This window comes from Balaenoptera physalus (genome assembly GCF_965194825.1).
Source record: "Balaenoptera physalus genome assembly, chromosome: 10".
Classification (NCBI taxonomy): domain Eukaryota; kingdom Metazoa; phylum Chordata; class Mammalia; order Artiodactyla; family Balaenopteridae; genus Balaenoptera; species Balaenoptera physalus.
Genome location: NC_138889.1, coordinates 12386413 through 12404364, shown reverse-complemented (window position 1 = coordinate 12404364; position 17952 = coordinate 12386413). Strand labels below are relative to the sequence as shown.

Genomic DNA, 17952 nt, shown 5'->3' with positions numbered 1-17952 from the left:
AAAAACCCATGGTTTATTAAGAAATACATCTTACAATCAATAGTGTGTCATAGTTTCATTGTTAATACTTTTCTTGGTGGTAGTAAAATATCACAATAACTCGTCTACAAATGCTTTAGGAATGAACCTGATTATCCACATTTAGGAATAATTCTCTCGGAAGGAAGTGGGATGGATGTGTTTAGAGGTTTTTCATGACCTTAGTATTCTGTGATTTTTTCCATTTATGCCTTGCTATCCATTCTCAATTCTCAAGCCTCCCAGCAGCCATCATTAAGAACATTTAACTAATGATGGGCCTGAATGTCACTGAGAAAAGTGGCTCCTTTCTCAGGTATAACTGCAGTAGGAAGTAGTGACAAAACATAAAGCATAAAAAATATGTGTTTCACTGATATCTGTGTATTTATATATATTCATAAGAATTTATATAGGGTGACTTAAATCATCTGACCTTTATACATAGTTGTAAAACTTTATTGACTTAAGGTGGGCTTTTGGAATTTATACAGAGCAGTTTTGCTGGGAACTCTTCTCTCATTCAGGTGATACATTTTATGTTTTTAATCAATCCATCATTTCTATAGCCCCATACTGAGGACAAGCTATTATGTGGTTTTCAGGGTGCCATTTTGAAAAGGCAGTCTTCTATACTTCTCTACCTGGCTTCTTTAAAACAGACTACTTTTAACCAGTGTTCAGTGGTGGCTTGAAAAAAAAATGTGTGTGTGTGTACACACACACACATTCTGCTGCTCAAATGAATAGAAAATAACTTCATGTTCATCAGCTTGCTCTTCACAGTATTTATTGGACATACATGAGCATATGTATTAGTAGTTGTTGTATTACAGTTAAGAGAAATTGGCATCTTCCATACTCTATAAGAATTTAAAATCTATAATAAACAGTAGCAACATAGCCAAGGATAAGTGAAGCCTTCTGGCTGGGGATCCCGACATTCTAATCAGTTGGGTGATAGTCATGCTTGCGAGGATGTCCACATGAGGATGGGCCTCCCTGACTGTTTTCGTAGATGTGCAGCATTTGCCTTCAGTTCCCGGTCACAGACTTGTAGAGCTGGAAAAAGCCACATAGAGCCTTTACAGTGTTTCTTATCCTTTTTTGAATCATTGACCCTTTTGAGAACCTGGTGAGACGTTCTCCCTAGCAAAACGAGTGAGTACATCTATACAGAAAATAGGCATATATATTTCTGGGGTTCCAGGACCACTTAAACCCATACCCAAAGTCCTGATTCAAATCAGCTTCTCATTTTATAGATGAATAAACTAGGACCTAGAGAAATTTAGAGCTAGCTCCGAATCTAGTGCTTTTATATACATTTTCAAGCTCCCAGCTGTGGTTTAATATCTCTAAAATGCAACGCGATGTGGTCAGCATCATGTGGAGTGAGTGCATCATGTGGAGTACTGTGTATGCTACCAAAGAAAGCATATTCTAGCAAAAGACCTTAATCATTGAGAAGTCTTAAAAGATTGAAAAATAGAATCAATGAAAATCCCCTTCAACTCTCGGTACAAATTAAAGCCCTGTGACTTGGGGATCCTAGCGATCTGCAAATAAGCGTAGAAGGAGGAAGAGGGTATGTTTTTATGCGTATCAGGTGTGTGACTGACCTCACCCTGTGGTGGTTTGGGGGCTGTAGGCTTCTCCGCCCCGTCTGTCTCTCCATCAGACAATTCTCTCCCTTTTCGCTCTCTGCTTAAGTTTTGGCAGCCGCCGCCCCCCTCCCCAAGCTCAAGTTCTCCCATCATACCATTGTCCTTCCTCTTCATGTGGTATCTGGAGTATCTAATATTTATTGCAGACCAGGTATCTAGGATAAAGTGGTACAGCCCAAGCTGCCCAGTGACAGCAAACGTTGAAAAAATGTGCATTTGCGGTCACACTCTCTATTTTGTGTTTTCAGTTGGATCAGAGGGGTCTGACTTTTCTGCTTCCTTCTTCACTCATCCTGAGTGGCGGTAACATAGTACAGTTGATTTTTTTTTCCTCTTCCTTGGCAGCATCTCTTCGGCGGTCTGCAGCCATCCTCTGTCCAGCTCTGGGTCTCCTTTGGCCGCAAGCCCATGCGAGCAGCCCAGTTTGTCACAAGACATCCTATTAATGTGAGTGGGGTCCACGCCGCGGTGGGGAGGAGTGCCGTTGTCCTCATGCAGAGGTTAGAGGGAGGGTGATGGGGGGTGGATACCTGATGGAGGCTCCCTGAAGTCACTTTCTAGATTGGTCTCGAGAGAGAGAGAACCATTATGCTTTGGGCATCTTGGTCTGTTTTCTCCCTCTTCACTTTTTGAAGTGGAGCTGAATGGGAGCCTTAATTTGCTTTAAGTGGAGAAGGATTGGCAGAGAGGTTTGGAACCAGAGTCAATGGTCTCAGTGTGCTAGTGCTGAAGGAATGGGAGGTTAGTGACGGCAGTAGTTATTTATTAAGTACCTGCTGTGTTGCTCGCAGATGGTGAGGTTCCGAAAGGGGATAGGATTTGAGTCTCACCCTTTTAGAAACAGATGGGTTGGAGAGCCTGGGAGCAGAGCAGAGGAAGAAACCATGTACAGTCAAAGGCTTGACTATGCAGTACGTGTTAGAACATAGAGAGCGATAGGGAAAGTCAGTGTGGGCTGGGTCATCAGAGGAGCGACCGCGGGGAGGAGGTGGCATTTGGAGGCCTTGATGCCAGGCGTTGGTGTGATGGAAGGTTAGTAGCTAAGAGGAGGATGTGACGGAGAACATGCTTGTCGGTTCTTTGCTTTCTCTGGGTTCTGCCTTCCTGTAGTCACCTTAGAGAAAATGACAGGGAAGGAAATGCACCTTAATCCATATTGTACTTTGTACTAACGACAGGGAGACATTCTTAACTAAAAGCGATTTCTGGGTCATTTTTGGAGTTCAGGGCCCATTCTTATTCTGTGTCCCACCTGCCAAGAAGAGGTTTGCTCCGGCCGTAAGGCAGCCTCAGGGTCTCCAAAGAGAGAGTCGGCCAAGCTTCTTTCCCGACATGGGGAGGCTTTCCGTGGGCTCCGAGCCCACACTCCTCACTGGGACATTTGGAAGTCATTGCTTTTAGTGTGCACTGGGACAGTCCACAGGGCCTGTGTGGTTTTTTTTGACTTGTGTCTTTTTTGACTTCTGACGCCGAAGGAATATTACATCGCGGACGCGTCCGAGGACCAGGTGTTCGTGTGTGTCAGTCACAGTAACAACCGCACAGACCTGTACATCTCGGAGGCAGAGGGGCTGAAGTTCTCGCTGTCCTTGGAGAACGTGCTCTATTACAGCCCAGCAGGGGCAGGCAGTGACACCTTGGTGAGGTAAGGAGACCGGGAGGCCCTCCCTGCTTTCTTACCCCCCGCACGACCTCTAGTTGGGTGGTTTTCAACATTAGCTGCACATTTGGATTCACCTCGGCAGGGAGGTTTCAGAAACTCCGACTGTGCCTGGCTCACCTTCTTAGAAATTATATTTTATCTGGTTTGGGGTGTGATGGGTGTGTGAGGATTTTAAAAAGCTCCCCAGGTGACGTTTGTGTGAAGCACAGGCTGAGCACCGCTGCCTGGGTGGCACTTAGAGTCACCGCCACAGTGTCAGCCACTCCTTTGGGTTCCCTTCATTCAGTTACCTGGTTTTGTGGTCTCAGAGCCAGTGGGAAAGAGCACTTGCAAAATATCATCCACTGCGGACCAGCTGGTATAAGTGGCCGCAAGGCCCTGCTTCTGTGTGACTCTGGTTAATTGACATCATTACTCTTTTTTTCAGTAATTGCAAGGTATTGTTCTGTGGTGTCTGTGGAGAGGCACCAACATCACTGATCCTTTGTCAGCAAGTCACATGCCTGGAGTGGTCCTGCAGTAACGGGTGTTCTCTGGGTCGTGGAGGAGTCCGGGGTTTGGGAGGGGTGGATGCCACGAATCTGTGGGTGGCACTGTGATCCATCAGTGCCACAGGGCCATGTATTCTCACTTATCGTGTGACAAACCAGACTTGTGTGTGTCTGACCGTGATTACGTTTACTCTGCTCTTGGGGAGAGCCATCCGGTGGACCTGACTGACTGGTCTGCAGTGAGGTCTGGCCCAAAGGCCGTGACCAGCAGGTCAGAGGGCACGTCCTTGCTGCCCGCCGTCCCTCTTCATGTTGCCAGTTCATTCAGTCATCAGTTCATTCAGCAAGTATGCTGCTGCTTGGTGCCTGGTGATGTTGCGTGTACAGCCATGAAATATTGTATCCAGCAAGGAAAACTCAGGACGAGGCCCCCATTCTATGGAGCTTTTGTTCTAACTGGGGGAAGACAGAATATAAACAAATATGTGATCTGCTGATAATGGTGAGTGCTGAGAAAAAAGATAAGAGGACAGAGGGTTACGAGGGTGTTACTTTATATTGGCTGGTCGTGGAAGGCTGTTTCAGGAGGGTGACATTCCAGCAGGTGCCTGAATTACATGAGGGAGGGAGCCGGGCACGTACCCTGGGGAAGAGCATGGCAGGCGGAGGGAACAGGAGGCACAGGGGTTCCGAGGTGGGACTTTGTTGGTTTATTTTAGGAGCAGTGAGGAGACCAGGGTGGATCAAACAGCTGGTGGAGGGGAGAGAACATTCCCCAAGACACAGGAACCAAGAGCACAGGGTTCAGGTTGTGTAGAGCCCTCAAGGGCGTAGAAAGAACTTTATCTTTTTCTCCTTTTCTTCTTTTTTTCTTTTTTGTGCGGTGCCCTAACCACTGGACCGCCAGCGAATTCCCTATTTTTTCTTCTAAGCACGATGGAGGGTTTTGACCAGAAGCTGGACGTTATTTGATTTAACCTGTTACATTTTTGGACACCATTTTAAAAACTGTGAATTGCATTATGTAAAGAAAAGTGCATAAAACATAAATGGGTAGTGTTAATAAATAACTTTCAGTGAACGCTCATGTGACTTATCTTTTAAAGAAGCCATCCTGGATGCTGTGTGGAAATTAGACAGTGGACTTTCATGTGTCTGGTGGGGACATGAGTGGAAGCGGACTTTGATGTGTCTGGGGGGGACGCCCAGCTGTGAGAGCACTGCCGGAATCCAGGCCAGTGGAGATGGAGGTTGGCTGGACCCCGGGGCGGTAGCAGTGGAGATGCTGGAAATGGTCAAATTCTGACCATTTGCTGATGGATTGGACATGACGTATGAGAAAAGGAGGAGTCAGGGACCCACCACCGCTTGGCCGGGGTAGCTGGTACAGTGATGGTTTCAGACTGACGGAGAGGGCTTTGCGAGGTGCAGGTGTGGGGAGAAGATCAAGAGTTCTGGTTTGGAGATGCCTATTAGATATCCAAGCAGAGAACTTTCTGTGTGGTCTCTGATATGCTTTTCTCACCCTGTTTCTTCTCCTTTGGAGGTGCTGTCATCTTTTACTCCTTACTTTTTTTTCCCCAGTGTAGACTCATAGGTTATTTATCTATCTATTTATTCCGTTCTTTTTCCCCCCACAGGTTATTTATTATTCAGTGTCTTATAATGTGTTATAAACCATTCCTGCCGTGATTCATCCTCAGGTTGTTCTGGTGTGGTCAGTCACTGCCCCTTCCGGCTGGCTCCTGTGGCTTTTTTTTTTTTTTTTTTTAATTGAAGTGAAATTCTCATGATGTTATCTTAACCATTTTATTAAAGTAAACAACTCAGTGGCATATAACACATTCACAGTGATGTGCAACCACCAGCTTTATCTAATTCCCAAACATTGACATTTGTATTTCCCCCAAAGAAAACCCCTTCCTGTTCAGCAGTTTCTCTCCACTCTCCCCTCCTCCAGCCCCTGGCAGCCCCCAGGCTACTTTCTGTCTCTACGGAGTTGCCTGTTCTGGCTATTTCATATAAATGGAATCATGCCATAACACCTGACCTTTGTGTCTGCCTTTGTGTCTGCTTCACTTTGTGTAATGTTTTCAGGGTTTATCCACATGGAACACGTGTCAATCAATACTTCATTTCTCTGTATGGGTGAGTCATAGTGGCCTTACTTTTTTATAACTAAAGTCATGAACCACTCTCTCTCTGGCCTTTTGCCGACTCTTTGTTTGTCACCTTTGAGAGCCTCCAGCTATGGGGCTGATAAGTCACGGCTTGGCCAAGGTTTCCTTGACTTCTGCATTTGTGAGCTCTTCAGGATGGAGATGGCAGGGCAGAGCAGGAGCCCGAAGCTGCAGAGAGCGGCTCCCCAGGAAGTGGGAACCTCAGTGACGTGGCCATACGGCCACTGCGCACAGACAGATGGCCCTTTATGCAGTTACAAACGTTCCCCCCCCCCCCCCACCCCGCCCGACTCCCTGCCCTGCCTGACCACTCGGTCCAGTTAGGAAAATGAAAATAGATTTATGTCAAGATTCATAGACTGACATCCTCCTCGGCCTTCTTATTTTTTTTCTTCAGATTTTATCTCGGGACTGGAGATGTTCAGATGTACTCACTTGAATGACCTTTGTCAGCTGCGTCTCCATCTCAGCACGATGACGTGGGACAAGGGTGAAGGAGCAGATTATGTGGGCAGGCTGGCTTAACTTAAAAAAAAGAAAACCACACCAAACCAAACGAGCTATTCTTTGAGCTCAGTGGGAAAGTGTGGTGCCGAGGACCTGGATCTCTTTACTTAGAGACCGGGAGAAGGAATTCTCACCAGGGGTGACCCTGACCTTGTGAGAAGTGCCAGGTGGAGGCAGCGTCTAGATGGAGGGACGGACGTGGTGGGCCCACAGGGCATCTTGAGGAGGATGTGCTGGGTTTGGGCTGAGGGTGGTCGAGGGGGACCTGGTGAGCTGCCTGGCGAGGGGAAGAGCAAGTGGTGAGAGCCAGGGAGAGAAAACGAAAGAAAACGGACTCTCCGGGGGAGATGCTTGGGTGAGTCAGGTAGTTGTAGGGTGCAAGGCGTCAGAGCAGGAGATGACAGGGTGGGCTGGGACCTGGAGGAGCGTGGGACGTACAGAGGACAGGCTTCTGCTTGGATTAAAAAAATAAAACACCAGGAGAGAGACCAGGGGGAGAAACAGGGCTCCTGAAAACGAGAGAAATTCAGACCTCCCGGATAAATTGAAAGAAGCCAACACGGGGACCTCACGATGCTAGGATCACAGGCAGGAGAGCCAACGTGAATGGAGGGCAGGGGGGAACAGACTTGGGACCCATTCCTAAGGAAGCAACTGAAAAACAACTAAAACAGACCTAAGGAAACCACGCGTCAGAACATGTGGTCTCAGCGCTGGTGTTTTCTGGAGGACCTGGCTCCGTCTCTCAGCTGGGGTGGCCCTGCCACTTCTGTGTGCGTCTTTCTGTCTCAGGTGGCCAGCAGTCACCCAGCTCGAGATCTGTACGACAGATGAAGCGAAGGCGCAGTTCTGTGCTTTTTTACAAAGCCCAGTGGCTCAGAACCCTCCAAATGAAGGACCCGCTTCCAGTTTTACAAGCCACGTGTGAACCGTGGCTACCCTTTCTGAGAGATCTGTTTGTAACATGTGTACCATGTTAGAACAAAACTTCTTCCCAGGGAAATTACAGTATCTGCGCTAGCAGTTAAGGCCGCGGAGGGTCTTCTTCTCCGCTTCACTGTTAATGAGCATAACCTCAAGGTTTCCAGAGCCATCCTTGTTGGATATACCACGCCTTTGGGAAAGGGGTTCTGCTTTGCTCCCTGACAAATCCTATCGGCTTCTGTCTGATCAGGGTTTTGGCTAATTAGTTGTAAGTATCTGGACAGTGGCTGTGTAACCCCTTAGCTATATTCCTATAGATTGGGTTAGATTGTAAGCCTCAACACTATAATTTTTTAAATTGAAGAATAGTTGATTTACAACGTTGTATTAATTTCTGCTGTACAGCAAAGTGATTCAGTTATACAGATACATACATTCTTGTTTATATTCAGTTCCATTATGGTTTATCATAGTATGTCAAATGTAGTTTCCTGTGCTATACAGTAGGACCTTGTTGTTTATCCATTCTGTATATAATAGTTTGCATCTGCTAACCCTAAACTCTCAATCCTTCCCTCTCCCACCACCCCCTCTCCCTTGGCAACCACAAGTCTGTCCTCTATGTCTGTGAGTCTGTTTCTGTTTCATAGATAGGTTCATTTGTGTCATATTTTAGATTCCACATGTAAGTAATATCATATGGTATTTGTCTTTCTCTTTCTGACTTATTTCACTTAGTATGATAATCTCTAGGTCCATCCATGTTGCTGCAAATGGCATTATTTCATTCTTTTTTATGGCTGAGTAGTATTCCATCGTATATATGTACAATGTCTTCTTTATCCATTCCTCTGTTGATGGACATTTTGGTTATTTCCATGTCTTGGCTATTGTGAATAGGCCAGCACTATAATTAGTATCTGGTGAGTTTGGTTTAACGTTTCCTGTTTGTCAGGGCTCACTGGAGGATTTGGGGTCAGTTTCATTAGTGGAGAAATAAATGTGACTCTGACATCAACTTTTCCGTGTTGTATTCATCATTCTGAACCCCACGTGAGGAGTGATAGGTCAGATGAGCATCTTGGCCTTCAAAATTACAAAACATCACTTTTTAAAAAGGGCAGATTATTCAGCCATAAGAAGGGATGAAGTACTGATACAACATGGATGGACCTTGAAAACATTATGCTAACAGAAAGTAACCAGATACAAAAGGCCACAAATTGTATAATTCCATTTATATGAAATATCCAGAAGAGGCAATTCCATAGAGACAGAAAACTGATCAGTGGTTGCCAGCGTCTGGGATGGAAAGGGAAAGTGGGGCATGACTGCCAGTGGGTACAGGGTTTCCCTTTGGGAAGATGAAAATATTCTGGGACTACATAGTGATGATGGTTGCATAACATTGGGAAGGTACTTAACGCCACTGAATTGTGTACTTTAAAATGGTTAAATTTTATGTTATTTAAAATAAGAACATGCCAAGCAAATGATGAATTCATGCTCACAGCTGTTTATTTTCTCTTAATGTAGGTATTTTGCAAATGAACCATTTGCTGACTTCCACCGCGTGGAGGGGTTACAGGGAGTCTACATTGCTACTCTGATTAATGGTTCCATGAATGAGGAGAACATGAGATCAGTCATCACCTTTGACAAAGGGGGGACCTGGGAATTCCTTCAGGCCCCAGCCTTCACGGGATATGGAGAGAAAATCAATTGTGAGGTATAGATGCTTTGCTCTTGTTTGGATTGTTAATACACACTTTTAACTGTAGTTCTACTCTTACAGTTCCCAAACTCTGCATCAAGATGCCTTGGGGTGCCATAGTGAACGCACAGGGGCACCATGGGATATTTTAAGTTTTTGAGGGAAAAACTGTGATACTTGACGTCTGTTAGTCACCCTGTGAATTACTATCTTGAGTTAGTTCACAGTTTCAACATTAGCTCATGCTATATGTCTTTTGCTGACATATCTTTGTGAAGCTGGATTTTTGGCAGTTGATGTGATAAAAAGCAAGTAAGAAAATCAGGTTGGCACAGGAAATGATGGTAGTGATATCTGATTAGATTCCAAAGTTTGAGAAGATGTGCAGTGCCCAAAAGGTGTCTACATACTATTATTAATTGTGGTTATTTAAGAATGAAATAAAATTTTATGTTTTCTTTCAATTTATACACACACACACACACACACACAATATTATTTCAAACTACTGCTAAGTTATTAGGACACATACTTATTAAGTTGTTTGGACTTAACTATGTAAAAAAACAAATATTGGTATTTCTTCTGACCTGAGGCTGTTATAAAAAAAATTACTGAGATACCAGTTGTGCTGGGAACCAAGAAAGTCTGGGGACCTGTGCTGTACAGCAAAGTGATTTGCTGGGGAACGTCTTTTAAAATTCCTCCCTGAATATAATTTAGGATTCTACAGTTTTCCCTACCTGTGGCTTCATCTGAAAAGCTTATGATACTAAAATGTGCTATTTGGTCCCATTCAGTGTTACCATTCACTTAAGTGGCTCCTTCCTTTTCCCTGGGGAGAAGTCTGTGATCCTGGTCCTCGGCTGCATGTGACACCCCACACCTCCATTTTCATTTCTCTAGGGGATCTAGGGTGTGTAAAGTAGGCAGGCAAAAGGAACTCGGGAAAAAACAGTAGTACTCATTTTTGGAGAAACCAAAACATTTTAGTTAGACAATTACCTGGTCTTTTGGATTTTTGAATTTCATTTGTCCATGGTTAAATATATTGACTCTCTTGTATGCTGTATCCGTGGTCCTTGGGAAAATTATTTTGCAGACTCTTGTTCTAGAATGTACCTCTAGATTTTTTTTTTCTTTTCCTTTTTTTTTTTGTACTTCTTGATTTTTCTTCCCTATTTGGCAACAGGTCTGGACTTACCATATCGAGTCTAGCTTTGGAGAGAGGCAGGTTATAAGTAGGTGCAGATAAACACCTAGGTGTTGTTTCACTGCACGATAATAGGTTTCGGAGCATGTGGTAGGGGTCCAAACCTTGGTTAAATAAAATGAATAGTATTGTTAAAATCCAGCTGCTTATTTTCCTGACTGATCAATTTTTTTATGAACTGTACAACAATTAGTAATCAGCTTTTAGTTTCTGCTTCTGATTTTAGGTGGTGACAGGAAAGGTGAGTTGGCAGATATTTCTTTGAGACTCAACTTAATTTGCTCCAGTTTTCATTTGCTGAACTTTGATGCTAGCAAGACAGATATTTGTTAGAGAGATCCTTTTGTTATAAAAATAAGTATATCTAGCAAATCATGTCAGTTTTTACCTGTAACATAAGCACACATAGAGATACCCTATCTAGAACACCAGACAAGGCTAAGTAACATTTGACAGTCACTTTCTGGCCAGGAGAATCAGGTATGACCCGATAGCAAAAGGCATTGTTTGCAGAACTATTAAAATCTGAACATAAGTGATGGAGGCCAGTTTGAATAACCTGAAGTCTTGCAGAGGACACCTGAAGACTTGTTGTACAAATGCAGACTGCTTAAAAAAGTTTAATGTGACTCTTTTGGTGTTTATATCTCATATGTGTTGTACATCTGGGAGCTTATCAGTGAGACTTTCTGACTTCTGAGTCTTAGTTTTTTTTCTGACAGAGTTGCTTAAATCACATTTGAAATACATCTTCACTGACTTAGAAAATAAGTACCATGAAATCATTTCATTCTCTTTCATTCATTTGAATGACATGAGAGAAATTCTAGGTAACATGAGAGAGTGATAGCTTTCCTATCTACTTGAGTTGGCACTGATTTCTTTTTTAATTTTGATTGAAATATAGTTGATGCACAATGTTGTGTTAGTTTCTGGTGTACAGCTAAGTGATTCAGTTTTATATATATATATGTGTATATATATATGTATGTATGTATGTATATATACACACACACACGCACTTTTTTAGATTCTTTTCCATTATAGGTTATTACAAGATATTGAGTGCTATACAGAAGGTCCCTGTGCTATACAGAAGTTCCCTGTGCTATACAGAAGGTCCTTGTAGGTTATCTATTTTATATATGGCACTGATTTCTAATTGCTATTCTCTGAGAGCCTCAGAAGGAGTTTTTTCTTAGGATTTTTCTCTTTTCTTCCATGAGAGGCATTTACGTGGTTCAGATGATCACGTCCACCTGGGGGAGTGTGGGGACAACCAGGCTGTGGCTCGGGTCTCCTTTGGGCCAGATCTCCTTCCTCTGTGCTGACGGCAGCGTGGGCCCAGGAGGCCTCCGTGTCGTGTCGCGTGCTGACGGCTCCTGAACTTGCGTTCTGTAGCTCTCCCAGGGCTGCTCCCTCCACCTGGCCCAGCGGCTCAGCCAGCTACTCAGCCTCCAGCTCCGAAGGATGCCCATCCTGTCCAAGGAGTCGGCGCCCGGTCTCGTCATCGCCACGGGTAAGTTGGCTTTGCCTGTTCTCACTGACGGGTTAAGCTGTTGGCTTACGTGCAGCCAAATACACAGTGACCGCTGCCACCTAGGGCAATACTGGCTGTTCGTGGTTCTGAGACATCTTAGCTGCTAGATGACTCAGAATTTCTGGTTGAGCAAGGTGATTATCTGACGTATTCTTGACATTAAAAATACTTACTCTTCTTGCATCTTAGGTTCGGTGGGAAAGAACTTGGCAAGCAAGACAAACGTGTACATCTCCAGCAGTGCTGGAGCCCGGTGGCGAGAGGTCAGCCCCCTCCCTCCACAACCCCTGCCCTTGTTTGTGGGAGAATGTGGACTGTGCCTTGACATTTCAAGGACACACATGGCTGGTGGTGGACGCCAACGACGCCAAGTATGGTTATAAAATAAAGAGAGGTACCCGGAGCCACACTGACAGGGTCGGCTGCTCTGATGTGTATTCACACCCCGTGATGTGGGCTTGTGATTTTGCCAAAAATGTTACTTTGAATCCGAAACAGACTTTTTAAAAAACAGCTGTGAATTTGTGTAAATATCCCAAGATTATAAGTTCCCTAAGGATAAGGCAGTGTCTGTTTTGTCCCTTCTTTACTCCTGGGACCTAGCAGCGTCTGGCACGGACACGTGGTGCTCGGTAACTGTTTGCTGAATCCATCAGCACATTGTAATGTATTTGTAGCGGCGTCAGGTCTGACCCTGGTTACTTACTTATTTTTGCATATTGGCGAGGTTAAAGCCAAGCCCCTGCCCCGCCCGCTTCCCTGACTGGCTGTACTGGGGCAGGGGTCCTCCATCTCGCTCCGTGCTATGGCAGACTCTGTGCTGTGGAAGGAGCCTGTTTTTGCCTGAAGACTGTGTGACTGATTTGGATCCTTAGGAACTGATTGTACCAATTCTGAAGGTGGGGCTAGTTCTCTAGTCCCCAGATGCTAGCTCAGCCTTGGACATTAGAGAATTCCCAAACTTGTTGGGAAAAAAAAAAAAAAAAGTGTTTTTCACCACTCTGCCATCAGGGAGACAGGCATCTGGTCTCATTCTGTAGGGGCCGCTGTCAGGGACGCTGTGCTGTGTGTGCAGGGAACTGCTGGGGTAGAACTCACCGGATCTCTCGCGGGCTGGACCTGACGTCAGGAGGGCTGTGGGATTCTCGGGAGAACCAGCAGACAGCTCCCGTCCTCATGGTGCCCTTCCTGGGAATGCAATACCTACACTTTCAGAGTGAAATACATCGTATGTGAAGCAGTAGTAATACCCAACATTTGTTTGGGTCTTGGCCTGTCACATACCTTATCTCGTTCGAGGTAGGGCTCTCTGTCCCTCCATAGATTGTGAGTGTGTGCGCGCGTGTATGTGCATGCATATGTGTGTGTGTGTGTGTGTGTGTGTAAGGACTACACAGCTGTCCAGTATGGTAGGGAACATAATTACGTATTCGGATGAGGGAGATCGTTAAGGCCAGAGTAGTCAAAAAGTGTGAACACTCTGGAATTTTCGGGGCATCCTTGTCCAGCTTCCATGGGAAAGATTAAGCAGCGGCTTCCCTCTTCCCTGGAGCTGGACATTCCTTTTGAAATTGGGTGTCCTCTCCTCTGCGGATAGGCCGGTGGTTTGTTTGTACCTTCTGATGTTGGTGTAATCTGGGGTTTGAACGTCTGCAAGTGATTTCCTTCTGGGGAGAAGGCAGTGTCTTGCTGCTCCTCCAGTGAAGTGGTGTCTGGCTAATGCTGGGGCAGCTGTCAGTGCCTCCCGCCAGGCACGCCCCACGCCGCCAAGAGGCAGCCATCGCACCAGGGACCTTAGTTTTGGAGCTAGCAGGGACTAACTAGGGGATGAAGAGGTTGAGACTGTCTGTGTGAGCAGGCATCTGATTCCCCATGGGCAGCCTTCTCTTTAGAGGGACAGTCTCGGGTGTGTGAGGGGGATAGATGGTGGCCAGGGAAGAGGAAATGGAATGCAGTTGACAGATGCTGCCTAGAAAACTGATGACTAGAATTCTTGTTCTCCTTCTCCTACTAATAAGTTGTGCAAATTCTCAGATCCACAGAGTTCCATTTTTGCACTTAAAAAAAAAAAAACTTTGTTGAGGTACAGTAAACTGCGCATAGTTAAAGTATATAATTTGATCAGGATTGATCACCATCACTACACCTTCACCCACACCACAATTAAGACAGCTGCATCACCCATCAAAGTTTCTTTGTGTCCCTTTGTAATTCATTCCGGTCTCTACCCTCATCCCTCCAGATTATTAACATTTTCTAGAATTCTGTATAAATGGACTCATACAGATGCAGTCTTTTGGCTTTGAGGTTCATTCATGTTGTTTCATTTATCAGTGATTCTTTCCTTTTTCATTGTTGATCGGTATCCCATTGTGGGGATATTCCACAGTTTCTTTATCCATTCGTTGATTGATAGACAATTTAGTTTTTGCTGATTACAAATATAGTTGTTATAAATATTTAATTGCATGGTTTTGAGGTGGACACATATTTTTATTTCTCTTGGGTAGACACTGTAGGAAGGAATGAGTGGGCAACCTGGTAGATATGTCTAGCTTTTAAAGGAATTACCAGATTATTTTAAAGTATCAAATTGTTTTCCAAAGTGGATGTACTGTTTCATGTTTCCACCAGCAGTGTGTGAGCTCTGATTGCTTCAGGTGCATGCCAACACTTGATATGGTCAGTCTTTTAAATTTTAGACATTTTATTAACTGCATATGATATTTCATTGTGGTTTTAATTGGCATTTCTTTGATGACTAATGATGTTGAGCTTCTTTTTTTTTTTTCTTTTTCTTTTTGATGTTGAGCTTCTTTTCATGTGTTCATTGGTCATTTAAAACTCTTTTGTGAAGTGTCCGTTCAGATCTTTTATATATTTTAAAGAGTTGTGTTTGTCTTCTTATTGAGCTGTAAGAGGTTTTTTTTTAATATATTCTGAATTTAAGTCTTTTAGGTGTGTTATAAGTTTTTTCTCCTAGTCTGTGTCTTGCTTTTTTGTTTTCTTAATGGTGTCTTTTGAAGAGCAAATGTTTTTAATTTTGGTGAAGTCTAATTTATCAGTTCTTTTCTTCTATGTTTTATGTGCTTTGTTGTTCTGAGAAATGTTTGTCCTTCCCAAGTTAGCAGAGATTGTCCCCTATGTATTCTTTTACAGGTTTTATAGTTTTAGGCTTTAGGTTTAGGTTTATGATCTATTTTGAGTTAATTTGTATATCTGGTGTGAGGGAAGGGTTGATACTCATTTTTTCCTTATAAACATGCTATTGGTCAAGCACCACTTGTTGAAAAGACTTCTCTTTTCTGCATCAAATTGCCTTGGTACCTGTTTGAAAATCAATTGGCCGTATGTGTGGGTCTCTTTCAAGACTTTCTGTTCTGCTCCATTGATCTATATGCCTGTCTCTTCACCAAAACCAAATTGTCTTGATTACTGAAGACTTAGAGTAAGGGTTGAGATCAAGTGTGGTAAGTCTTGCAATTTTCTTCTTTTTAAAAATTATGTTGACTTATTCTAGGTCCTTTGTCTATCCACATAACATTTTATTTTTTTAATTTTTTTTAAATTAATTTTTATTGGAGTATAGTTGCTTTACAATGTTGTGTTAGTTTCTACTGTATAGCAAAGTGAATCAGCTCTATATATACATATATCCCCTCTGTTTTGGATTTCCTTCCCATTTAGGTCACCACAGAGCATTGAGTAGAGTTCCCTGAGCTCTACAGTAGGTTCTCATTAGTTATCTATTTTATATATAGTATCAACAGTGTATATATGTCAATCCCAATCCCCCAGTTCATCCCACCCTCCTTCCCCCTTGGCATCCATACGTTTGTTCTCTACGTCTGTGTCTCTATTTCTGCTTTGCAAGTAAGATCATTTATACCATTTTTCTAGATTCCACATATATGCATTAATATATGATATTTGTTTTTCTTTTTCTGACCTACTTCACTCTATGACAGTCTCTAGGTCCATCCACATCTCTACAGATGACCCAATTTCATTCCTTATTATGGCTGAGTAATAATTCCATTGTATATATGTACCACATCTTCTTTATCCATTCCTCTGTCAATGGACATTTAGGTTGCTTCCATGTCCTGGCTGTTGTAAATAGTGCTACAATGAACATTGGGGTGCATGTGTCTTTTTAAAAAAATTTTTATTGGAGTATAGTTGCTTTGCAATATTGTGTTAGTTTCCACTGTACAGCAAACTGAATCAGCAATACATATACATATATCCCCTCTTTTTTGGATTTCCTTCCCATTTTGGTCACCACAGAGCATTGAGTAGAGTTCCCTGTGCTATACAGTAGGTTCTTATTAGTTGTCTATTTTATACATAGTATCAATAGTGTATATATGTCAATCCCAATCTCCTAATTCACCCACTCCCCCTTCCCCCTTGGTATCCATATGTTTGTTCTCTATGTCTGTGTCTTTACTTCTGCTTTGTAAGTAAGATCATCTGTACCGATTTTTTCACATTCCACATATATGCATTAATATATGATATTTGTTTTTCTTTTTCTGACTTAACTTCACTCTGTATGACAGTCTCTGGGTCCATCCACGTCTCTACAAATGACCCAGTTTCGTTCCTTTTTATGGCTGAGTAATATTCTATCATATATGTGTACCACGTCCTCTTTATCCATTCCTCTGTTGATGGACATTTAGGTTGCTTGCATGTCCTGGCTATTGTAAATAGTGCTGCAATGAACATTGGGGTGCATGTGTCTTTTTGAATTATGGTTTTCTCTGGGTATATGTCCAGTAGTGGGATTACTGTGTCATATGGTAGTTCTAATTTTAGTTTTTTAAGGAACCTCCCCACTGTTCTCCATAGTGGCTGTACCAATTTACATTCCCACCAACAATGCATGAGGGTTCCCTTTTCTCCACACCCTCTCCAGATTTACAGTCTGTGGATTTTTTTTATGATGGCCATTCTGACCAGTGTGAGGTGATACCTCACTGTAGTTTTGATTTGCATTTCTCTAATAATTAGTGATGTTGAGCATCTTTTCAAGTGCCTCTTGGCCATCTGTATGTCTTCTTTGGAGAAATGTCTATTTAGGTCTTCCACCCATTTTTTGATTGGGTTGTTTGTTTTTTGGATATTGAGCTGCATGAGCTGTTTGTATATTTTGGAGATTAATCCTTTGTCAGTTACTTCGTTTGCAAATATTTCCTCCCATTCTGAGGGTTGTCTTTTCATCTTGTTTATGGTTTCCTTTGCTGTGCAAAAGCTTTTAACGTTAATTAGGTCCCATTTGTTTATTTTTGTTTTTATTCTCATTACTCTAGGAGGTGGGTCAAAAAAGATCTTGCTGCAATTTATGTCAAAGAGTGTTCTGCCTGTGTTTTCCTCTAAGTTTTATAGTGTCTGGCCTTACATTCAGGTCTTTAATCCATTTTGAGTTTATTTTTGTGTATGGTGTTAGGGAGTGTTCTAATTTCATTCTTTCACATGGAGCTGTCCAGTTTTCCCAGCACCACTTATTGAAGAGGCTGTCTTTTCTCCATTGTATATTCTTGTCTCCTTTGTCATAGATTAGGTGACGATAGGTGCTGCGTGGGTTTATCTCTGAGCTTTCTATCCTGTTCCATTGGTCTAAATGTTTGTTTTTGTGCCAGTACCATATTGTCTTGATTACTGTAGCTTTGTAGTATAGTCTGAAGTCAGGGAGCCTGATTCCTGCAGCTCCGTTTTTCTTTCTCAAGATTGCTTTGGCTGTTCGAGGTCTTTTGTGTTTCCATACAAATTGTGAAATTTTCTGTTCTAGTTCTGTGAAGAAAGCCATTGGTAATTTGATAGGGATTGCATTGAATCTGTAGACTACTTTGGGTAGTATAGTCATTTTCACAGTATTGATTCTTCCAATCCAAGAACATGGTATATCTCTCCATCTTTTTGTGTCGTCTTTGATTTCTTTCATCAGTATCTTATAGTTTTCTTTGTACAGGTCTTTTACCTCCCTAGGTAGGTTAATTCCTAGGTATATTTTTCTTTTTGTTGCCACA

At 43.0% G+C, this 17952-nt stretch overlaps 1 protein-coding gene across 4 annotated transcripts in view; it reads left to right on the top strand.

Moving 5' to 3' along the window:
* Positions 1–17952, top strand: part of SORL1 (sortilin related receptor 1) — a 160776-nt gene that overhangs the window by 45438 nt on the left and 97386 nt on the right. For all 4 annotated transcript variants that reach the window (XM_082410851.1, XM_082410852.1, XM_082410850.1 and 1 more), the window contains exons 7-11: positions 2031–2132; positions 3161–3330; positions 8987–9179; positions 11779–11896; positions 12107–12180. In XM_082410851.1, coding sequence (XP_082266977.1) covers positions 2031–2132; positions 3161–3330; positions 8987–9179; positions 11779–11896; positions 12107–12180 — 657 coding nt within the window. The remainder of the gene's footprint in view (positions 1–2030; positions 2133–3160; positions 3331–8986; positions 9180–11778; positions 11897–12106; positions 12181–17952) is intronic.